Consider the following 25,648-nt stretch of genomic DNA (forward strand, 5'->3'; position numbering starts at 1 on the left):
GAAAACCTGAATGATTTGCTTCTAGGATTTGGGGAAACAAAATGCTACTAAATGGACTTTGGATCTGATCCAGCAGGGCTGATCTTATGTTTGCAATAAATTCATGTCAACTGCCGGCAATAAACCAGCCCAACCCAAACGGTGTTGTCCTTTTGACTTCTGCATTTTAAGCTATCTTAAATCAGTTTCCTCCATGAGCAGTACAAACCCTTGACCTACAAAAATGTCTTACAGCAGGACATCCACAGCTCCTCTCAATAAACTCGTTCATTTCAGGCCATTACTCCATCTCACCACATTTCTAACACTAATGTTTCACTATTTCAGAAGGGGTTTCATTGTTATTTGGGGAGGAGCTAACTTACATCCCAGCAAACTGCCTCTCACTTTCAGTCGCATGGTCAACTTCCCGTCACAAACCATTCTGCCCCTTTGGCCCACTAAGCTGATATTGTATTGCTTTATTTACTGTAATTGCTGTTTTAATTTGTAAGGCATTAATGCAAGAAAGAAACGAGATAGAAAACTCTTTAAAATATTTTATTAAATTTTATGGGGTACAGAAACAAAACAGGAATAGGAAAAAAGGGGGAAGAGTTAAGTTTCTGTGTCCAAATTTTATCAATACACTATAGACATATTTCAGAAATTAGTTTAGTTTAGAGTACAGAGATAGAAAATTTTATACATATCTTTGTTCCAAGCAGAGAAAAGTTTCCCAAAGGATCCTTTCTTTGTACAGTTATCTACACTCTAGCATGGTTTAGCAGTACAGAACTAAATAAATGGCAGTGTGGGCATGCTCCGAGAGCCACTTGCTGAAGTAGTCACATGACTAAGAGACACAGGGTGGGTAGAAATGACCATTTCCCCATTTATCTGTACCTGCTGTGTGGCAGGCTGGTTCAAATGACCAACTTATCCCAAGTATTTTTAGTTTTTTGTAGAGGCTCTGTGGGAGCCAGTGTGGTGTAGCAGACAGAGTGTAAGGCCTGGCACAGAAATCTGGGCTCAAATTTCAACCTATCAGAGAGGCCCTCAAAATGACCTTGGGCTAGTATCTATAATTAATGCATAAGGTTGCTGTCAGGATAAAATGGCATCGCCCCAAGAAGGCCTCCACTTGTTTGACTCCTTAGCAACATTCCCAGCTGGACCTCTGTTTTTCCCTCCCCACAATGATTATATCTCTCTTTTTTGACAGCTACTTTTTACTTAACTGAGTCTATTTTTCCTCTTTCCTTTTCAGGAGAGCTTCATTGGGGAATAGACACAACTGTTGCTCACTTAGAAAGAGTTTTGCATTTATACAAGAGCGGCCTCTACCTAGAGAACACGACAAGGACTCCAAGATCTGGTACAGTGTTGCTTGTAGATGTGCAGCAAAGTCCTGCACTGAAATGGATCGGGGCTCAGAGGGTCATGAAGCTATGGAAAAGGGAGGTGGGAATTCCAGTGGATAGCATACAGTTCCAGGCATGTGCAAGGTTATCAAAGAGCTGAATAAAATTGGGAGGGATTGATGGCAGTGCATGTAGAGACACATGCTGAATGATAATGTAACTGTAGTGTCATTATCTCTTGGGGACAATGTAATGTTGGGCTCCAGATGAATTGAGATGATAACAGAATGAACTCTTCTGTTCTTTATGCTTTCTTTAAAAATTCCCAGTGCTCCATATGGACTGGCTTTATCCCCTGTATAAGCTAAAAGAACAGAAATGGTGTTCCAGGTTGGAAAGGACCAGTATGACATGGGAGACAGTGTTGGATGAAGTCCATAGAGTTCTGGAATCAGATCCCTTAGGCTGGCCATTCTCTTATAACAGTGATGGTAAACCTTTTAGAGACCGAGTGCCCAAACTGCAACCCAAAACCCACATATTTATGGCAAAGTGCCAACACAGCAATTTAACCTGAATACTGAGGTTTTAGTTTAGAAAAAACAACTCATACATTAACATCTTTTGTCTTAAAAGAAAAACACAATAACAGAGCTCCCCTCCAGCTATGCCACGCTGTGAGCTATGCTCCCCTCCAACCTAGCTCCTCTCCAACCCCACCACGGGAATCACCTTCGCCACAGACTCAACAGGCTGCCGTCCGCGCTGCACCCTCACGCCGCATGTGAGCCGCCCGGCATGTGAGCCGCCCTGCCGCATGTGACAAGGGAGGGAGGAAGCGCTCCCATTGGGCTGCTGGGCAGAGGGGCGGGTGATGTGAGAAATGCCCTCAGGCGCGCGCAGAGAGGGGGAGGGGAGCAGCCCGGCCCCACATCCCTCTGGCTTTCTAGTAATGAACTCAGGCGAACTCTGTGTTGGGGCGATGGTGCGCATGCCCACAGAGAGGGCTCTGAGTGCCCCCTGGCACGTGTGCCATAGGTTGCTTCTTACTTTGGTGAGAGACCTTGAAGGGGATGGTAGTGGTATTTCAAAGCTGGTTCTTGATGGTGGGTGAGGAGAGGTCAAAGCAGTGTTGCCTTTTGGCTCTCTGCTTCTCACAACTCCACAGCATATGGAAGCTGGAGGTGGGGGATGAATCCACATGGCCCAATTTTAGAATCCTAACAATTAATTGAGCATAGGATGTCCATTTTTCTTAGTGTTGCCAACTCTGGGTTGGGAAATACCTGGAGATTTTTTTTGGGGGGTGGAGCCTGGGGAGGGCAAGGTTTGGGGAGGGGAGGGACTTCAATGCCATAGAGTCCAGTTGCCAAAACGGCTATTTTCTCTAGGGGAGCTGATTTCTGTCAGCTGGGGATCAGTTGTAATAGTGGAAGATCTCAAGCCACCACTTGGAGGTTGGCAACCCTAATTTCTCTTCATGCAAGTTTGTTGGCTTTTGGCCCTCATGGCACACTCAACTCTTTCTGGTGTAATCATTTTCTTAAGGGTGAGGATGATGCAATTGTTAAGGTGGGTGAATTGTAGTATCATCATGTGGATGGGCTTTGGGCAGGGTCATAGTGCGGAGCTGAATAAGGAATACAGATGGGGAAATTCCCAGTGAGAGGGAGCCGTTCCAACCCTGGCTGCTTTGCTGAAATTTCTAGGCAGGCTAGGATGGAGATGACAGTGCTGTACCTGGGCTTCTGTTCTGAGCTCCTTTAGCCGGGTAGGAAATCAGGTTCGTCATTCATGAACTCTCTGGCAAGCATCACAGTAAGGAACTGGCAGAAGGACCGATGCAGGTGTTCGTTTAACTTTCTAATTTGCAGGTTTTCATCACCAACTTTGCTGAGCGACAGCTGTCGACATAGCCAAATTGTTTTCAGCAATACAATCCATCCTTTGTGGAGGGAGCGCTGGGATGTTGGAGGGTCCTTGGGGCTGTCTGCCGAATCCAGATTTAACCGCACCATTAGAACAGCACAAGGTTCTGTTGAACATAAACCCTGCCTTGGCCTATTACGCTGGAGTAGAATTGCAGGCTCATGAGGCTGGGACAGCAGTATGAGTATATGGTCTTCATTCGTTTCCTAGAAAGTAAAACAAATAACAGTGTGTACCTGCTTAATTTGGCCTGTTTTGGCAATGGCATGGGTCCCCCTTGTTTAGAAACAGGTCTTTTGGGGTATTTTGCCCCAATCCCTTTTGGATTTTTCTCCTACAAGCCATACCGAATAATGATCAGGTTGGATTGCATTTAATATTTATTTTTTTTGTAAATAGAACCAAGTTTTCAAATGTTCATAGTTAATGGTTAATAGGTATTTTTCCCCCACTCAGCAGTCTGGAATCTCAGTTCATTCCTACCTAGAACAAGCATGTTGTCCCACATCTGTGTGTTTACTACCTGCCTTATTCATTTCAACAATGCACATCTCCCTGCAAAAAGCAATGCCCAGCGTGGATCTCCCTTTTTGATTGAAATGAGTGAAGCACACTGTTTTCAGGAAGGGCATTTAGCAGTAGACAACAGTTGTGATCCCAGATGGTTGCTGACTCAAGTCTCATCACAGCCAGTGGCCAATCCATAAGGCCTCAGTGGGTGGTATTGCTGGCCTGCCTTACTGTTCTAAGGGCTATGATAATTAGGGTTGCCAGGTCCCTCTTCACCATCAGCAGGAGGTTTTTGGGGCAGAGCCTGGAGAGGGCGGGATTTGGGGAGGGGAGGGACTTTAATGCCATAGAGTCCAATTGCCAAAGCAGCCATTTTCTCCAGGGGAACTGATTTCTATCGGCTGGAGATCAGTTGCAATAGCAGGAGATCTCCAGCTAGTACCTGAAGGTTGGGTAAACTTGAGTTAGCCTGTTGTCAGTAAGTTAGCAAACATAGACCAGCAATTTCAAGTTGCATGTAAATTAATTATGAGACGTGAATCACAAGGTAGTCACAAAACATTAAACATATATTTCAGCATATATATTCATGTAGTCCATGTGCACTTGCAGTCCGTGTGCACTCCTATACAACAACGGATAACATGCACCGTATCAATAACAGTTCCTATGCACTTGCAACTATGTGCTCAGTAGGAATACAATTCAGGAAATGTTTTCCTGTGTCCAAGAGGTAAAAGAAGTTGTCTTTGCTACAGAAGACCGGTATCCTTTCTGTTTCGGCTTAACATAGCCTTCCTCAGGGACCACTAAACAAATTAAACATAACATATAATTGCATGCAATGTGTCGGCATTACATATAGGATACAACACAATACAGGGAATAGCACAACCTGAAGGTTGGCAACCCTAGTGATAATGCATGTGAAATTCTTTGAACCATAGAAATTCATCACCCATGCTGAATCTTATTGGTGAAGCTATTAGCAACTGCTGAACTGGAGTGTCTCAAATAATGCATTGTAAAAATTTCTATCCAATAAGAAGTGATGCTGATCTTTGGGGAAGAGCTCAGATTTTTATGAAAGAGCCTGATGATCATACCTATACTGCCTGAGAGAGAGAGGGGAGAGAGAGCAAGAGAGAGAGAATACATCCAATTTCAGGAAAGGGAAGCGGTACCAACCATCAGTAGAAAAGCAACTCCATAAAAAACACTTGTCGATCTGAGCCTTCCCATAAATAAAAAGTTAACAAGATAAACCTTGGTCATGTTACAGAAGGACTTGGGTCTTAAGCTTTCACTGTGTTTCAGCGGTAAACCCTTTTATAGTACCATAAATTATATTCTTCTTTGGACTTTGCTTTAGTGACACAGAAACAAAGCATATGTGTGTGTGTGTGTGGGAACTTTAATAGTCATGTGTGTGTGTTTTAATCGTAAATCATCCCATTATTAAGGCTGGTTATCTGGAGGCAATGCTTCTTGAAGTGACACTGTGTTCGAAAATACTTTATTAATACTGCTGGCTGCAGAGAACCTTGGAATGTATACATTTGTGCTGTAAACAAAACATGGGTGATGGATGCAGAAAAATACAAGTCACCTTCTTTTGACTTGAATGATATGTTTTCCAAAAATTTAGAAACAATAGTCCCAATCCTTTTATGACTTATTCTAATATTCACAAAGTGGTTTGTGTCCAGCTGTTTGATGTAGCTATTTAAACTACAGATGAACCAAGATTACACAGGGTTTTTTGGGTGAACATTTTTAGCAGTGTCAAAAAGGTTTCCCTTTTAAATTGAAATCTTTGGCACCTTGCATAAAGGCAGTTTATCCATTGACTCTGCTATCATTTTCACTTGCTGTCAGCAATGTTATTGTATACCCAAATCTGATTGGCTATCTATTATACTATTGTCCCTTTCACTGAATAATCCTTGATTATAGGGGAACACTGTATGACTTCATCCAGGAAGAAACATTGACCAGGGGGGAGCAATGATGTCAAAAGAAGTTGAACAAGATGACTCTGTACAAAATTCAAGCATTCGCTGGAAGAAAAAAATCCTGCCCTCATCAAAATTGCCCATTTCTACATAAATATATGAAGCTAGAGAATCTTTGGCAGAGCTAATTAAAAGTGAATTATTTATTCTGAAGCTCAGCCAGCCACAAAGAGGCGCGAACCAGTTTTTGGTCTCTTGGGGAAGCCCCCGAACCACCTTCATGTTTGATGACTTCCCCAGCAGCCTCTCTGAGGGCTTCTGAGGTTTGATCAGAAGGAAGCCTGGCAATGCCATCAGCCTAAGAACGAGCTCCCTCAGGGAGCCATCTATATCCATTCAACACACTCTATAGAGATCTGGGAGAACTCCAGCGATGATGAGAAGCAGGTCACTATAGTGGAAACACAATACATGGAAAGGAAACTGAGATACTGAGAACTGTACAAGCCTGTTAGAACCAGGTCTAGTGCTCCATCCCATCTTTGACAAATGTAACCCTACTGTCTGTGTAAAACTAAGTGCTCTAACCTTTTTTTTTTTTTTTTGCCGTCAAGTCTTAGGTGATTTATGGTGAACCCTTAGGGTTTCCAAGGCAAGAGACAGTGGGAGGCGGTTTGCCAAGGCCTGTTTCTGCGTCACGACCTTAGTATTCCTTGGAGTTCTCCCATCCTAATATTAGCCAGGGTTATGGTTGAGTGTGTGTGACTGGCCCAAGGACACCAAGCAAGCTTCCATGGCATGAATGGGGATTTGAACCTGGGTTTCCCAGGTCCTAGTCCAACACCTAAACCACTACCACTTGGAAAATTCACCTATTTGCTATTAGGACTTCAGGATTCTTCCTCAGCACTTTTTCTGCATCATCTGCTCTCATATTTGGAACAGTCAAGAGTAACCCTACTCTCAAAGGCCCTGGACTTCTGTCCCTTTGATAGTTCAGAGGGAGGCAGAAGTTCAGCTTCTTGATCATAATGTTGTTAAGAGAGGGTAACTGGCACCTGTTGAATATGAATCCTGAAGGGACACAAATTTTGTCCCTTTGGGAACAGCCCTTTTCAGACATTATACTCATGCATTCCACAAGGCCTGCAACTGCACATATTGGGAGTGTAGAGTTGCCAACCTCCAGGTAATATATAAAGAAAAAAATACCACTATACACCTGAATGTGTATTTTTCTTTATATATGTGTGCTTTGGGTACCACTCCCCTATTGATATTTTGCATTGAACCTCCAGGTAATAGCTGGAGATCTCCTGCTAGTATAGCTGATCTCCAGCTGATAAAGATCAGTTCACCTGGAGAAAATGGCCGCTTTGGCAATTGGATTCTATAGAATAGAAGTCCTTCCCTTCCCCAAACCCCGTCCTCCTCAGGCTCCACCCCTTGGAGCTGGCAACCCTATGGGAGTGTGCAGCTCCCAATACATGTGCGCACCATGTTGTCTGAACAGGTACATCTTTGGTACATGGGAACTAACTACTGGATTTTTCAGGATTCAGGCTTGCATGTAGTGAAGCTATATGAGCGTGTAAAATGTGTGTGGTTGTTGCATGTTATTGAGACAACATGGTGACCATACATATCAGGATACGCACAGTTGCAGTCTTACACAAGGAAGAAATGTCTGAAAGAAGCTATTATGGTCACCCAAAGGAAGAAGGGCAGTATCCCACCAGTGGATGGGGCCACTATAAGGTTGCCAGGTCCCTCTTTGCCATTGGCGGGAGGTTTTTTGGATGGAGCCTGAGGAGGGGAGGGACTTCAATTGCCAAAGTGGCCATTTCCTCCAGGTGAACTGATCTCCATCAGCTGGAGATCAGTTGTATAGCAGGAGATCTCCAGCTAGTACCTAGAAATTGGCAACCCTAGGCCACTAGAGTAACTCCTTTAAGGCTGCTTGACCTAAGGGACCGTCCTCAGGCATTTAAGTCTTACTTTGCCGTCCATGCATACAAAGAAGGTACACTCCTTCATAGATTGAATGAACTGTGCACGGAAGGACTGAAAGCTTGAAAAAGTTTCGCATGAAATGGAATTATACCAGATTTCCATTGCACAACATCCGGTCTCCGCTGCCTAACTGTTGCAATGTGCATTTTATGTGTATGGACTTGAAATGATTTGAACAATTGTGCCTATGCTCACCTTTTTGTAACGCTTTTGCGTCATCATATTGGGTCTAATTTAGACCACTTGTAAAAAAACATTTTTTCTATCTGCTCAACGGAGGTTGTGTTAGTGAGAATCCATTTTCAATATATTTTTCTAATAGCAACTTTGTATTGTAGTTACCTTATTGGGTGTATTTTTGCTGGTGCTTTTATTTTGAATTGCCAAAGTACCTAGAAATTGGCAACCCTAGGCCACTAGAGTAACTCCTTTAAGGCTGCTTGACCTAAGGGACCGTCCTCAGGCATTTAAGTATCAAATTCTGTTTGTTTTTTAATTTGTTAAAGCAAGCAACTGTCATTATTACATCCTGGGGGTTGCAAAGGATAAATGAAAGCTTGGGGGTGGGGAAGTTGCTTTCTAAAAGAGCAAAGGAATGCAATGACTGCCTGTAAGGTAAGACTTAACTGTTCTCATTTGCCCTTTTGATGGTTTGGCAAGGCCGTGCTGTGCGTAAATATTTACAGTACAATGGTGTTTCCAAAATGCTATAGCAACCTATGGAGAAAACAGGAAACCTATTCAACATAGAATCAGACCTCATTCTCTAACAGGGTAGGATGTTTGGTTATAACTGTGGGCTTGTAGGCTTAGTAGAATCTTACTTCTCTATTTATAGAAGATTTATTCCCTGCCTGTCTGTTGTACAAATGGCCCTTAAGGTGACTCACAACATAATATTAAGACATGGTAAAATTAGAAAGCTGAATTTTTAGAAGTCTAAACAAAGAAAAAAGCATAAAACTGAGCAGAGGACAAGGTGAGAAATCTCCCTGGTATCTAGGGTTGTCAACTACCAGGTAATACCTGGAGATCTCCTGCTATTACAACTGATCTCCAGCCGATAGAGATCAATTCACCTGGAGAAAATGGCCGCTTTGGTATTTGGGCTCAATGCCTTAAAGTCCCTCCCCTCCCCAAACCCCACCCTCCTCAGGGTCTGCCCCCAAAATCTCCAGGTATTTCCCAAATCGGAGCTGGCAACTCTACCAAGCAAGGCTTTGTAAAAATGAATGGAAAAATCAGGTGCTTCTTCATAACTATGAGAAACGTCTATAATCTGATGGCCAAAAACATTTGTCTTGGTGCCTTTGAGCATCTGCTTATGAACTGTTACCTGAATGGGATTTTTTTTTTGTAATATTCTCTACTTTATAAACCTTTCTCTACTTATAGGCAACAACTTCCTTAAATAAATAAGAATGTCCATAAGTTACCTCTTGCTTCCTTCAAGTATCTTGCTGAGTTCACAGCCTTAGTAACTAAAGGAAAGTGTCCCCTACAGGATAATTTGAGCATGATGATGATAATAGTAATAATTTTTATTTCTACCCTGCCCTACCCAGGCAAATTGGGCTCAGGGCAGCTAACAACATGTCAGAATACATAATATAAATACAGTTAAAACCATCTAAATAAGCTAAAACATAGTAATTAGTAGATCCTCTACAGATGGCACCCAGACGATTCCACCCTAGGGAGGATGTTATACAAGGTGACTTGGCCCTTAAGCATATCTTGATATCTTTCGGGGGGGGGAGGGGATGGAGAGGGCAGACACAGGGGTAGGAAAATACACTAAGGTTAGAAGGGAAACAGAAAGAAGGGATGAATAAAGGGATGAGGAGGCCAGGCCCAAGATGTAATTCCGTCGCTGCCCTCAACCATAAGTCGTGTTGCCAACCTCCAGGTACTAGCTGGAGATCTCCTATTATTACAACTGATCTCCAGCCGACAGTGATCAGTTCACTTGGAGAAAATGGCCACTTTGGCAATTGGTTTCTATGACACTGAAGTCCCTCCCCTCCCCAAACCCCGCCCTCCTCAGGCTTCGCCCCAAAACCCTCTCGCCGATGGCAAAGAGGGACCTGATAACCATAAACCAGGCGGAACATCTCCATCTTACAGGCCCTGAAGAATTGGGCTAAATCTCACAGGGCCCAGTTCTCACTAGATGGAGAGTTTTACCAGACTAGGTCCAGGGCTGAAAAAGTCCTTGGAGGGCTGGGGGGGTTGTGGAGGGAGTAAGGATGCCCATTCCTACAGTTGTGTGCATGAGTCACTGTACATTGACAGGTGATAACTAGAAAAGGAGGCTGGGCAGTTTTCCAACTGGTAGCTACGGTTGGCAGTTAAAAAAATGCAATCTGGCTTCTGCGGCTGAAATAAATGGTCATTAGGACTGATTAAAGTCAGATTGAGGGTGACTCAAGCAAGTTTAAAGGAGGAAACCGCAGCCTATTTATATTATATTGTAGCCCTGGAGTTTATTTATGTGACTTGAGTCTGAAGTAGGGTGGAAGGGGGTTGGCATGCCCGTCTTAATTGAGTTACTAGAGGTGAGTTTGGAAAAGAAGATTGTTACTACAGTTTGCTTGGATTGCTGCGCAGAGTAATAGATTATTGGTCAGTGACTGGGGAACACAGGAATCTCATGCTAGCTGCTTCTCCACAACCCATTCAGCATGGTGATACAAGGCTGGTGAATAACAAGATGGGCCACTGAATCTGTGGCCAAACAGTTGGTTACTTGCTTTACTACAAGTTGAGATCCCTAGGCACTATTCAACAGTAATTTTAAAATATACGGTAATGTCTTTAAAAATCATTTCTAGGCACAAATTTAGAAAAGGTATATGTCAGGGGTCCCCAACCTTTTTGAGCCTGTGGGCACATTTGGAATTCTGACATGGCATGGTGGACACAGCAACAAAATGGCTGCCACAAAATGGTGGCCACAGGAGGTGGAGCCAGACACAAAATGATTGCCACAGCTTCACTTCAGTAACACAGTGTAGATCCTTGTGCTGTGGACATCTGACCAGCCAATCAGAAACCTTCCTGGGCAAAAGCCCTACCTGGTCCCACCCACTTCCTAAAAACACATGGTAGGCACCAGAAAAGGTGTTGGTGGAAACCATGGTACTCATGAGCACCATGTTGGTGGCCGCTGATATATGCCATTTATCCAGAGACATTCTCGAAGTGGCTTACAATGTAAAACAATACAATAAAATCACAAAAAGCATACAAATAATCAATAGTAGAACAAGGTATTAAAAACATGCCAGGGAATAAACCAACGAAAAAGGATTTTCATAGAACAGTCCTCAGGATAAATGCAAACCACAAATACAGTTCTAAAAAGATAGAACCATGTAGTTAAAAACTTTGATAAAAAGAAATGTTTTGGCCTGGTGCATAAAGATAGTAAAGTAGTTGTCATGAGCAGGACGGACTTTGTAAAGGAAGCCACGGCCCTCAGTTTGCAAGGCCTGAGTAAGGCTGTTACTGATAGGATGTTTTGGAGGTCATTAATTCATAGGGTTGTCATAAGTCAGAAGCGATGTTAAGGCACTTAACACACACACATTCCAAAGGGAAATTGCCACCCACTGAAAAAACTCTTGTCTCTAATTGCTACCCATCTCACTTCTGCAGGCGAGGGCACAGGGAGCGGGGCTTGAGAAGAGGGTCTTAACTAGCAGGCTAGACAGTGTTTGAGTACTCCAGTCCCAAGCCATTTAGGGTCTTAAAGGTAAGACTGAAAGTGTTCTCATGAAGCAGTTTGGTCTAGCTTTTTCCATGTGCAAAGCAACAGAGGTTTGCACATTTTTTTCATGTCTTTGCACATTTTTTTCTGACTTCTATCAGAGGTTTCTCCCCCTTCTCTTTTTCTACCTTTTTCCATAACAAGAAAACTCAATAAATAAATAAATAATCGGCACAGTGATTTAAAATAGTTTATTTCAAGTTGACAATCCGTATGCATTTTGCCTCCACCTATGCTTCATCAGGAGGTTTTGTAAAATAGCGTTGCCAGACATTTTTTCCTTTCTTTCCCCTTCCTTGTTCTTGTTATTGGCCCAGCCCTCTTTTTTGCACTAGCTTTTTCCATGACGTGTGTCCGGAATGCTAGTAGATACAAGGGCCAGAGACAGATAGCGTAACCAGGAAACCAGTCTGAGGTCAGGCACCGTGCTGTTCAAATCCAATTCCTAGGCATCAGTACCGGAGGGGCAATCCAAATCCAGGGCCAGCTTCAGTTCCAAGGCCTCTTCACACACTGCTTCGTGATTGTCTGTGAGAGATGCCAATCTTCTGTCCTTCCCCTGGTTGGCTGCCAGAAGAGGAATGGGAAAAGCCAGGTTCATTTTGCCTTGAAACAGGGTTGAGCCGACAAGGGATGAGGTAACGTTCCTTCAAAAAGATTTAATCCAGGGCTGAGCCGAAATAACTCCTGGCTGAAACAGGGAATAAAGTGGGCTAAGTGGCCATGCGTTTTTGGCTGAAAACGCATGCGTTCGATCCTGGCTGAAACAGGGAATAAAGGAGGCTAAAGCGACCATGCATTTTCGCCCCCTGGCTCATTCTGGAGTCACAGAGCGTGCATACTCCGTTCTCAGGTTGAGCTTCCCCACGCAATAACACCCTACCCCTTTCCAACCCCCTCCTCAAAGCAGCATGCAGGGGAAAAAAGAACATTGGCTTCTCTCACAGCCAATCACAAAGCAGTGTGTAAGGAGGTGGAGATTCAAGTGCTTCCTGCTATCTCGGAGCTCTTTCTGAGCAAAAGAAAGGCTTTTAAAAAATGGGGCTTGGATTCCACCCCCCTTCTTCCAAATTGCTCCGTTTTTTGTTTTTTGTTCTTAAAATGCTTTTTTATGCGGCAGTTGGGTTTGGGAGGGAAGGAAATGTTCTCTCATGGGGAGCACTGCGAGGTAAGCCAATTACAGAGCAGCATTTAAAGGGGTGGTTCGATTAGCACACAGTTTCGTCCCTAATCATTCAAGCCAATGCGTACAGTTTTCCCCAACCCAGGTTACTTTAATGTGCGATGAACCCAGGTTCAAGCAGGGAGATCCAGCCCATGCATAAAAGACTGATATCTCTTCATCTGAGGACGTCTCAGCAAGCTGACTTACGGCACCATGCTAGGTTTCTGTTCTGTATGTAGAGCTAGAGCTCATGCTTTGCATACAGAAGGTCTCAGACCATGTCATCTCCTTCTAAAGGCGCTCTGGGAGCAGAATAGGAGTCAGTGGCACCTTAAAGACCAACGGCATTTATTCCAGCAGGAGCTTTTGTGAGTCAGAGCTTACTTTGCCAGATGGTATGAAGAGGTGAACAGTTGTGAGTAATCCAGGAGTGAACCATGTTCAGGTTTATGCTGGTGCGCTTAAACAGTGGCACAGGGTGTTCCAATGTGTATTTATTACCGATTGTGAAACCAGTCTTGCTGATATTCCTTCATCTTCTACAAGGATAGCCTCAAACAACTAAAGCTGAACAGTTTGGCTTGTGCTATCACTTCAGTTATTGTTGAACCCATTGCAATGCCGTTGCATGACATTAGAAGGGGGGCTTTTTCACATGCGATGTCAACCTTTGTGCATGTGTGTAAATGTTAAATATAAATTTATTGCTACGTTTATAGTTTGAGGCACGCATTTGCTGGTTTTAAACACCATTAGTCTGGAAATTACGCAGAACTGTGACCTTTTATGATGTGATTTACTGTAGGGAGTCTTCAAATTCCATGAACTCCATTTATGCAGGTTTCAAGTTTTGGCAAGACAAAGAACCCTGAACCAAACCTGCCTCTTATCCAGGCAGTTATTCCTAAATTACATTCAAGTATATTGAGCTGAAATAAAGCCAGAGTACCAGATGGATTCCCATTAGCCAATACAGTTGGAGGTGGGGTGGGGGGGAGAGATCTTGGAAACCACCACTTAATAAACCTTCAAATGCTATAATCATCATCGTCAACATCACTTAGTGCACAGTTTCTGCATAGTTTCAAAGCACTTTGAATATATCATTTTAGTAATCTTTAGAGCAAGCTTTGTAATGCAGGTCAGTGTTATTAATAGTGATGGGCAAAATATCAATAGCTCGAAGCGTAACTGGATCACCAATTATGGAGAGCATTGGGGAACATTTAAAAACAACAACATTGCTTTTTATCATGAATGCGAAAGGGCCTTGTTTTTGCTCATATGTCCTCTTACCAGTTGGGAAATGTGTTGTGTATGCATGTGAAGGAAGCATATTGTCCAAACATCCATGCAACACTCCCTTTGTTTCTGTGTACTTCATGCGTTATCATGATGTCTTGACCCAACGCGCCATATTTACCAGAATGGTTCCCTCAGGAAAGAAAAGGAGAAGAAAGCAGAAGCCCTGATAATGTTCATAATGACATGCAGAACGAACCTGAGTGTTTTGGCAATCAGGACCCTGTCATCCAGACCTAGCAAGCGGGTCACATAATTTTTCTGAGCATGTGTTAACAGTGGCTGGCCATTATGTCTAGTTTGATAGATAGGGTTGCCAGGTCCCTCTTCACTACCGGTGGGAGGTTTTGGGGTGGAGCCTGAGGAGGGTGGGGTTTGGGGAGGGACTTCAATGCCATAGAGTTCAATTGCCAAAGCGGCCATGTTCTCTATTGGCAGGAGATCAGGTGTAATAGCAGGAGATCTCCAGCTAGTACCTGGAGGTTGGCAACCCTATTGATAGATGCTGCTATGCAGGTCCAAAAGCATCACATATGATCCAAGTAGATTTCATTCTTTTTTGGGAACAGAATAAAAATATGATCGCAAGGTCCTACCTGCACACTGAAGTTGTACAGTTGACATGTTTGCCACCTTGGTTGCTCTCTGTAAGAACCCATGGGATTAGGCTCAAGGGATTCTAATCCTAATCATTAAACTCAAGGGATCCTAATCAGGAGTGGAAGAGAGAAAGGAAGCACAAATGTGTGCTGGCTGTGATCCTAACTCTTGTAGGAGAATTGGCACAGGATTTAAAAAGAATAATAATACAGCTCTACTGTAGAGTAATTCTAGATTTGGAGAAAACCACAGAAGGGAAGCACCCAAATGCCACATCCTCAGGGTCAGAGGAGAGAAGCCTGGATTAAAGTTTCACCCCCAGGCATCTTTCACACCAACAACCAAGGTGGGCGTGGGAAATGCTGACTTGTGGGGAAGGACTTTATAATGATTGGTATGTTCTTCACCTGGCTCATTTCAGAATACCTTATTCCTCCCCCCCCCGAGCTTTGCCAGAGAATTCTCAGAAAAAAGGTTGAATTTTTTTGAGCTTTTCTCTGAGGAAGCTCCAGAAATGCAACCTCAGGAGTGATCACCTTGAACTCTCCCTGTCGGTTTCCCCTTCTAAGCAAACTTACCTTTGCAGAGGGGTGGCAGGGAGAACTTGTGGCAGGAGAACATACATAGGACCCATGAGTCTCCATGTTCATGCTTGGAAGCGATCATGCCAGTTAATGAAGTGTTCTGATGCATCAAGCTCCATCCCACACACAGATGCTCCTGCCCCTTTGCAAGGTGTTTGCTTGGGGGGGGGGCAACTAGCAGGGAGGGGTGTTGAGCAGGGACAATGAACATTGGTAACAGCTGTAGCAAAGTTTGGAGGGCTTTGGGGGTTGTAATATGTTTTGGATTTGCGATCTGGGTGATTTTATCTTTGGAATGCCTACATTCTGAAATTCCTCCCATCACTCCTTTGTTCCTTTCGGGCAAACCTGCATTCCTCCCCCATTTCCCCCTCACTTATCTCCTTTGTCTTGTGCAATTTTCTCAGAAGTGTCACAATGCAGGACTAAGGATTTGGTAACCGCTTGTGGGTAAAGGGCTCCTCTGTGGGACTAGAGAGGCTCTCTTACCTGGGATGTTTAGTGATATTTCTTTGGGTGTAGTAAAGCTTCCAATGAGCCTAATTCTTAAGAAGTCATTACAACCACCCTGTCTGTCTCCTTGTCTAATCGTTCACATCCATCTGTGCTGCGTGTCAAGGCATCTAGCATGTGCTGACGGGTTTATGGATCCCGTGAGCCTTGTTTTCCAGTTGGTGTGGAGCTTTGGGGGGGGCGGACTTCTTTCATTCGCAGGCCTGAGCACTTGCTGCTTTCCATACCCTTCTGCAATTGCACTCCCAAAAGACAAAGCAAACCAGAAGACCAACACCATTGCTTTCCTCTCCTCTGCAGGGTGTCCTGCCAATTGTCAGCCAGTGTGGTCCAGTTGACAGAGTACTGGACTTTAACCCGAGTTCAGATCTTGGCCCAGTTATGAACTCACTGGGTGGCCTTGGGCATGTCCCTATTTTTCCACTCCTCCACATCTGGAAAGTGAAAACAATGATCGCTGACCTCACAGAGCGATTATGTCTAAGGCATGAAGCATAGTATACATGATTCGTACGAACATTGTGTATTTGATATGGAAGAAATAAATCCCCCCATGACTCTTTGAGGCTGTTCTGCTCACTGACTACTCAATGCATAACAAACATAAAGGCAAGAAAATCAACATACATATTTCAATAACTTTAGTTTAGATGGATGCTGCTAAATGCACAATTTTGAGAAGCTTCCTAGTGATATACTTGATATGGAAAAGAGGGTACATATCCTTACATTGTGGACGTATATCATATTGTGCTCTGTAAGGTCTAGGCATCCATTCAATAGCAGCTGAGGTTCATTTGCAAGACCTTTGTTTAGAGCTATTTAATAGTTCTGGTTAAGAAAAGTTCATCTTAAGGAGCTGTAATTTAACTTAGCACGGTCAACTGTCCCACACTGTGGGCAAGCCACAAATTACAAAGCTAATATGGAATTAGAGGTTGCTCTTCAGTGCAACCTGGAAAGCTATACTATGCATATTCCCGCTGTGAATATCTTGTCAGGGATTCAGTGAGCAGCAATGATAATATTTATTTAGAATACTTCTATGCCGCCTCTTCTGCTTGAGATAGGGTTGCCAGGTCTCTCTTCACCACCAGCGGGAGGTTTTTGGGGCGGAGCCTGAAGAGGGTGGGGTTTGGGGAAGGGAGGGACTTCAATGCCATAGAGTCCAATTGCCAAAGCGGCCATTTTCTGCAGGTGAACTGATCTCTATCAGCTGGAGATCAGTTGAAATAGCAGGAGATCTTCAGCTAGTACCTGGAGGTTGGCAACCCTAGCTAGAGAAGGCTTACAATATACAGATATAAATGTCAGTATTCAAATGGGAATGCTGAGGACGCCAGATGAAATTTACGAATGCTTAAAGAATAATAAAGATATCTAGTCTCCAACATTTTGGATCTACAGAAATGAATGCTGACATTTATGTTCTCTCAGCATTTGCTAATATGTGGTTTTTCTGGCATGGACTACATTGGCCTCTCCATGTTCAGGAGGAGGTCCGGCACGATTGACTGACTGCTTCCAGGGTTCCCAAGTTCCTGCTGGAGGTGGGGGATCCTTCACCCCGGCTCCTGTTTCCTGCCACCACTCAGATGACCAGTGGGAGGAAATAAATTGCCATTGTTGTGATGGCATGACACCGCATTCAGGGGGAAATTGGAAGAGGTGTTAGTCCACTGTAGAAATGGTTGGAAACTCTACAGTTTTGCCATAGAGTTTCTGTCAATTCCTAGAGTGGACTGACAGCATTCTCTGGTTCTCCCCCCCCCCAAGAAGTGACGTCACACTGTCATCCAGCAGCAACCCCTTCACAAATGTCCCTGCCTCCCCAGATTCCTGTCAGTTGGCAGGTCATTTCTGGCAAACCTGTTTCCCTTATGAAGAAGGCCTTGCCCCACTGAGTTCCTGCTAAATGGGTCTGGAAAAGAGAGAAAGATAACAACTGTTGAAATCAGTGGCTGTTCCGAGCTGTGTGCCAGTCTTGGAAGTTTGCCAAAAGTTCCTTGGGAACAGAAGCGCTCTGTGTCCCTTCAGCCAGACAGAGGGCCCTTCCAGTTGTCCTGCTGCGGTTCTCCTCAAGCCCCTCTCTGTCAAACTGAAGCTTTCAGCTTATCCCAGCTCATCATGCTCAGTAACTTCCCATCTCGAGACCCAATTAGTCCTCCTCCTCCTCTCTGTATATTTGCGTGTGGCTTGCATTACCATTTACTAAATATGTTATGACATATTATTTACATTAGTCCAGAGCCTGGAGACCTTTGGAGACCTTTGTGGCTTCCGGGCTGTAGGAATCTGACAAATGGGTCTGTGCTGCATACCTGTGCGGGCTGCCAAGAGTGGAAAGATTTACTTTATTTGCCTGAACCTTTCCACAGGAACAGAACATGTTAGGTAATATTACAAGAGCTTTATTTAGGCCTTTGAATTCACAGGGGCTGTGTCCAAAGGTACAGTTAGCCCGTCTCTGGGTAATGACATTTCTGAGTGCAGGAAGGGTGGAGTGGATTTTTTGCAAGATGAAAGACAGAATTTCCGCAAGCCAAAAAGCCGAATTCTGCAAGCCTGCCTCAAGCAGAACAAGTTATACAAAAGCTGCTTAATGGCTCTGATGACTCAGCCACATGATGTATAAACTCTAACGTCAGTATAGTAGGCATAGAGGCAGATTGGTTGAGACCTTGGCAGATTCTCAGGATTATATAGCTGGAAGGGTCCTCAGGGTCATCTAGTCCAGCCCCTGCACAAGGCAGGAAATTCACAGCCACCCCCTCTATTCCCCCATTGTCCCCTGCTCTACGCCCTGAGGAAGGCAAAAAACCTTCTCTTGTGTGTGGTGAGATTGATTTATTTGGATTATTATATTTTTGTCCTGCTTTTCTTCTGGAATTGGCTTCCAATGCTGCTCATGGGACTAACCAATGTTATTCGGTACAAACAATCCATGATGACGGGATTCATAACTAAGCTGGATTCAGCAGAATGGAAGAGTTCCTGGTTGTTTCCTGCCCTCCCTCTGATGCTCTGTTGAAAGTCCTGATTTGCAGGAAACTGTGGTACATCTACCTGTGCAATTAACATCTGATAAAAATATAAGTTTCCACACATGTATTCCAGCATTCTTGGTAAAGAATGAGTAGAATGTGAATATTCCTATCTATAGTTTGAGTTGGTACATCCCATTCTATAGCCACAGAACTTGTCTGCCTCATTCAGTGGCATGTGTAGACCAGGACTCAGGGGACGTGCATTTTAATTCCAAACCATTGGTTTAGTAAAGGTAAAGGTAGTCCCCTGTGCAAGCACCAGGTCATTACTGACCCATGGAGTGATGTCACATCCTAACATTTACTAGGCAGACTGTTTTTATGGGGTGGTTTGCAATTGCCTTCCCCAGTCATCTACACTTTACCCTCAGCAAGCTGGGTGCTTATTTTACCGACCTCGGAAGGATGGAAGGCTGAGTCAACCTTGAGCCAGCTACCTGAAACCGACTTCCGTTGGGATCAAACTCAGGTTGTGAGCAGAGCTTTTTACTGTGGTACGGCAGCTTACCACTCTGCGCCACTGGGATCTTCATTGGTTTAGTACTGTTGTGCATTTCAACTTCATTGAATGTTACATTTCTGGCATCTGCAATAATGTATTAGCAGGGAGCAATTTATCAGGATAAGGGGCCAGAAGCAAGGGGCTTAGACTACTTATTTATTTATTTGTATTTACATCATATATATTCCACCTTTCTCCCCAATGGGAACCCAAAGCAGCTTACACTGGTCTCCTGTTATTCATTTTTTGCTTAGTTTGAGAGAGTTCACTATTCAATCCCTCCCCTCCCCATCCATCAAATTTCTGAGGTACAGACACAGATAAGCCCTTCCCCTGACCATCCTGGTACCATTTTCTGCCTCCAGCATCTCAGCTGCTCATCTGCCAGGCACCATCCTTCAGCTCCCAAACTCCATCCTTGAGCATCAGGAGACCTAGTGACCCAAGTAGCTGAGGACAAATGAATACAGAAGAAACAGGCAGTGTTAGGGGCAGGGAAGTCAGGGCTACAATCAAGAGGTTTTTGGGGCGGAGTCTGAGGAGGGCAGAGTTTGGAGAGGGGAGGGACTTAAATTCCATTGAGTCCAATTGCCAAAGTGGCCATTTTTCTCCAGGGGAATTGATCTCTATCAGCTGGAGATGAGTTGTAATAGCAGGAAATCTCCTGCTAGTACGTGGAGGTTGGCAACCCTAATGATGTACTAGTTAACTAGGGAGCTCTTTACATGAGGGAAGTGTTCAGAACTAAGAAAACCTACAGGCAGAAATGGTACAAACCAGCATTTTGCTACATGATCCTGTGAATATGTAGATCAGCTCTGAATTTCTCACCGTTTGCCACACGTTCTAAGACCCTCCAATAAGACCATTTAGCAAGACTTCTTTTTGATTTTTAAAGCTCATTTCCATGCCAAATGCCCTGATTTGTAGGGAATCGGAGTTGCTGTTTATAAGGTGCTTTGACTGAACATTATTTGGCTTAGTCATTGCGCCATCAATTTGATTTATATCAATTCTAAGATGACTCTAAGTGCTAAAACCAACCCTGAAAATGAGCTACACAGTGTACATCCAACCCAGTGACATCTACAATGATTTAATCTATACATTAATCTCCCACCTGTCTCACAGAGCAGCGGTTCCCCGGCATGGTATTCCAGTGCCCTCCACAACCATTGGCTTGTTTCCCATGAGTAAAAGAAGCAAAATAAGTTAGGCAAAGCAAGCCAGAATCCTTCATTTGGACAATTAATGAGGATTGCAAACAGTAGCTTTTCTTTCGGTGAGGAGTTTTAACTTTTTTAAAATTAAAAACTCAGAGAACACAAAGCGTGGAGAATGCATTCTGGATATGACTTTGTATTTTTGTCATCCTAAGGAAATAAATTACTTGAAGGCTGTACAAAACAAATGTGTATTTACTAAATAGATCACATGATTTTACAAGGAGATAGTGTGTAGAATGCGCACTAAATGCAGTGGGGAACAATTCTTGTATTAGCCAACTCATTGTCCATTAGGTTATAGGGCCTCACCCCACGCTTGTTTACTTGGGAATAAATCCCACTTTTTCCCAGGTAAACAGGCACCTAATTGCAGCCAATAGTGAACTCCATGCCTGATATGGTAGAAGCATCGTTACGAAACCCTTTCCAAAATGTCAACAGGCTGAAATTTCATAGCTTGCAGGTGAAAGCCCTTGAACTGAAATGACTCTCAGAATCGCAGGCCGTGAAACTGAGACTCCGGATCTAGTTTCTGTAATCTGTACAATTGTAAGCTCGTGATTTTGCCTGGCAATTTTTTGTTTTTTTGCAAGTCAGAGGGCAAAGTAGAAATATTTATAAATGATTAGTTTAATTTGGCAGATGCATTCATTAGAGGAGACTGCAAGCAGCTGGGAAACGGAGGAGAGCTGGGAGCAGCAAACAAGCGAGAAAAAGGAGCTCATAAAAGGAGGGAGACTGAACGGCAGCCAAAGGGGGCAGTTAATCCGCGGCCAAAGGAGAGGTACCGGGCAAGAGCCAAGCCTTGCCTCCTTTCTCTCCCCCCCACCATGTCTTTCTCTCTGGGGCCCATCAAGCAACTGCCCTTTTGTATTAATCCAAGGAAGGAATCAAAAAGGTTTGCTTAATTAAAGCCCCTGTCTTTTCTTCACAAAGTGGGAGAAAAACAGGCACGCTCTCCAGACTCAGAAGGCGGGCTGGGAAGGCCTCATTGGGACTCGCCTTGGCAGTTCAGCTCACTGTCTGGTTTGCTCAAGTGGATGTTGTTCACGGTCCATAAAGGCCTCCGCAAATAGGGTTGCCAACCTCCAGATACTAGCTGGAGATCTCCTGCTATTTCAACTGATCTCCAGCCGATAGTGATCAGTTCACCTGGAGAAAATGGCCGCTTTGGCAATTGGACTCTATGGCATGCAAGTCCCTCCCCTCCCCAAACTCTGCCCTCCTCAGGCTCCACCCCAAAAACCTCCCACCAGTGGTGAAGAGGGACTTGGCAACCCTACCTGCAAAATTAGTGGGTTGTGTTGGACAGGCATGAAGAGAAGGATAAAGCTGGGGAAGAGTTTGTTGTCGATGTCCCTCCTCACCAAAATGAACCTAACAAAATGCTCTTTGCGGCAAATGTTTCGAGCAAGATGCGTGAAAAAAAGTAATATACTCTGCAGAACTTGAAAAGTGTTTCAGTAACCTTTTAAAGGGCCTGACTCGTCTGATGGTTGACTTAAAAAGTGAACGTTTGAAGTGATTACTTTCCGTTTTTAAATTGTAGGCTATAAAAGGATGCCTGAAGCAACTATTGTCAATGAGAATTACAGGTGTTGGCCATCTTACCATCACAAGGGATGTCTTCTCTCTGTGTTTGATGTTAATGAGGCCATGGAAGTTTGCGAGAGCCATTCCCAGTGCAAAGCGTTTGTTCTGACCAACCAAACAACGTGGACAGGTAATAAATGCTGCCAAGCTAAAGTTACTAAATGACATACTCACCAAATGGTGAGAATATGTGAAATCTGGATCATGCCTTTGATTGTCATTCAGAGGGTGGAATTCTGAAACACAAAGGGGGAGAGGACTGGTTTACTTGCTGCTGCTGCTACATACTCCTCAAGCTCTGCATTGAAGGAACCTCTCCTGTACTGTTTTTCCTATGGAACTTAGAGGGGGAGGGTGGAGAAGTTAACAGGATCCCCAAACCTGGTACCTTCCTCTCTCAGCTTTCTGGTGGTGACTCTCCTCCTGTGCTAGTGAAATGTTTCGGGAATAGGAGATGCAGTGAGACTTGTCTGCAAATGTATTTACTTACATACTTTCTTCATTTATAGCCAGTCACTTCCAGTCAGGAACCCAGAGGTGGCATTGCACGGCACTCTAGGAATGTTCTCATAGTTTTTACCATAGAGGAAATCCTGGAGTGCCATGTGATGTTGCAATGTTGCTTTCAGGTTCTTAGCCAGGAGTGACATCACACAATGCTCTTTTGCCAGTATCTGTCCCCCCCCCCCACAGCACTCCCACTGCTGCTAGAACCAGAGCTGGCAATCTTAGGGTTATATAATCTCTGTATCCAGCTCCCAATAATAATCTGGCTGCTGCATTTGGGGCCATTTGAAAATTTCAGACAATTTTCAAAGGCTTATTCCACTAATCTAACCTGTATGTGATCAGAGCATGCGGCTAAATCACACTTTGTGAGGAACGGCTGTAGCTGGTTCATCGACCAGAACTGATACCACAGAGGAGAGTTGCACCTCCAACCGTAGGTCAGGATCCAGCAGCACTGACAAGCTATGGACTTCCTCCTTCAAAGAGAGTGCATCCCCCTCAGGATAGGCTAACTTCTCAGTCCTCAAGCAGCTTTGCCTTTGGGCAATAGCACCTTAGTCTTGTCTAGATTGTGCTCCCATTACCTTCTCCAGGAATCTGCTCAACACCCCACTCAACTGTTAAGGAAGAATAGAACTTGGTGTCATTTGCACATTGGCTGCACCTCACTCCAAATCCCTAGATGATTTCTCTCACAGGTTTCATGTAAATGTTAAACTACATGGGGAGACCTACAGCATAACTATCACTGGGCCTATCATCAGTACCCTTTCCCCCAGCAACACCTTCTTGAATCAGCCAGTCAAGTAAAATCACAATACTGATGCACAATACCACCCTCACTCCCAGCTCAGCCAGCCATTCCAGAAGGATGGCATGGCTGTAGGGTTTCCAGGTTGTTTTGATTGGCGAGCAATTAAGCCTCCAACCGTAGTAGTTGATGTGGTCTGGTAGTAGTTGATGTGGTCTTTTGTTCTGTCTATTTGTCCAAGCATACCTGTTTAGATCTGAAAGATCACATTCTTTGCCATTGCCTTGGAATTAAAAGAACAGAATTGAGAAGGAGGATTCTTCAATCTTATTTTTTGTTTTGTTTTTTTTGTTAAAAGAATAGCAGGTGGGGTTTGCAGGAGTGTAGGGGAAACTTCAATAGGTTGAAGAAGCTGTTGTCTTCCCCTTAAATTTATTTTTTTACATAAGAGGATTCTGCATTGCTCTCATCCCACATGCCTATGCAATCTACTGGACTCCTGTTGTGAGAGCTAGGAGCTTGTTAATTTAAAGATCAAAGCTGATCTCTCAGGATTCTTGTGAGACCACATGGAACTAGGGCTGTTGAATTAAAAAAAAATCGGTATAGTTCGGATTCGGCCGAATTCAGCCCGTTTAGATTCGGGATATGCCGAAGTCCGAACTCCCCCACTTCGGATCCGTTCAATTCGGCGGGAATTCAAAGTTCGGAAAAAAATCCGGCCGAATAAAGCCATTAAAAACACAATCGCTCCTTTCCGTGGCTCTGGAAGGGGCATTTTTGGGGTTAGAGGTCCCAAACGTTCGGCAGAGCTTCAAAGGACGTTTATTGAAAGACTCCCCAAGTTTTGTAAAGATTGGGTGAGGGGGGGCTGAGATATGGGCCCTGAAAGGGGTCCCCCCCACCCTTAATGTGCATCTCTCAGCAGAGCATGCCGCCCACGCACAAAGCTCCCAGCCCCGACAACAGCCGAGAAATTTGCAAAGCAACTGCAAAACAACACAACCTTGTTAAACAACACCTTTGCAACACACAACTGAAACCTCCCCCCTCAAACCAGGGAGCGAGAGACTCGAGGGGGAACACACACCCCAGGCAGAACCGACGAAAGCCCCCTTTGGCTTCCCCCCCACCCACAGAAACTGCTCCCTCCCCACACACACACAGACTCTGCTTTCCCCCCACACACACACACATACACAGGAGAAAAATTATAGATTAAAGCCCCCAAAGGGGTCTTACTGTGGCTGTCTTCTGTTCCATCAGGAGGGGCTGGGGAAGACTTGTAATCCAAGATGATTCCAGTTAGGCATGGGACGTTTTGCTCTGGAGAAGATGCACACAGGATCGGCTGATCCATTCATCCCAATAGGGAAAAGGGGAAAGGGGAAAGGGGAAAGCCCATATCTCGGGACCCCCTGACCCAATGTTCACAAAACTTGGGTGGTCTCTTAAGAACACTGGTCTGAAACTCCGCTCAAAGTTTGGGATCTGCACCCCAAAAATGCGCTCCCTGCAGCCACGGAAAGAGAAAAGGGGGGGAGGCGATATTTCTGCCCCCACTGAACCCATCTTTACAAAACTTGGGTGGTATCTTAAGAATAATTGTCTAAAGCTATGCTGAAAGTTTGGGGGCTATATCCCCAAAAAAGCGCTCCCTGCAGCCACATAAATGGAAAAGGGGGGAGGGAAAAGGGGGAGAGCCCATATCTCGAGACCCCGACCCAATGTTTACAAAACTTGGGGGGTATCTTAAGAAGCTTCATCTGAAGCTCCACTGAAAGTTTGGGGTCTGTACCCCCAAAAATGCGCCCCCTGCAGCCATGGAAAAAGGGGGGAGCCCATATCTCGGGACCCCCTGACCCAATGTTTACAGAACTTGGGGGGTATCTTAAGAAGCTTCATCTGAAGCTCCACTGAAAGCTTTGTGTCTGTACCCCAAGAAATACGCCCCCTGCAGCCACAGAAAGGAGCAAATGTGCACAAGCACTCCCCACACACGAGGAAACACGGGGAAATCGTGGGGAAATGCAAGGGGAGAGCAAGGCAACCTCTGATGGTCAGAAATGGCATGCATAATCAAAACAAAAACCTGAAGTTGTCAGAGGGGTGACCGCGATGGAAACAGCTATGCATAAAAGGCATAACATTCCTCACCACATGTCAGTTCCCCGGTTTTAGAAGGATATGAAATATACAAAACAGTCCTCGGCAATATTCAAAACATGGCATGACATTGCTGGCGGCAGCAGTTGTGAAAGGCAGGATATGAGAGAAGTTGCTGTCCTTTGCATTCAGTTTAGACGGAAGGTAGAGGAAGGTCAAGCAGCTGC

General features: G+C 44.4%; 1 protein-coding gene across 2 annotated transcripts in view; it reads left to right on the forward strand.

The window, feature by feature from the left end:
* PKDCC (protein kinase domain containing, cytoplasmic) overlaps positions 1-25,648 on the forward strand; it is a 60,815-nt gene that overhangs the window by 33,937 nt on the left and 1,230 nt on the right. For both annotated transcript variants that reach the window (XM_056852782.1, XM_056852783.1), the window contains 2 exons: positions 1,250-1,357; positions 22,011-22,184. In XM_056852782.1, coding sequence (XP_056708760.1) covers positions 1,250-1,357; positions 22,011-22,184 — 282 coding nt within the window. The remainder of the gene's footprint in view (positions 1-1,249; positions 1,358-22,010; positions 22,185-25,648) is intronic.

Source organism: Euleptes europaea, chromosome 7, assembly GCF_029931775.1.
Source record: "Euleptes europaea isolate rEulEur1 chromosome 7, rEulEur1.hap1, whole genome shotgun sequence".
Lineage (NCBI taxonomy): Eukaryota > Metazoa > Chordata > Lepidosauria > Squamata > Sphaerodactylidae > Euleptes > Euleptes europaea.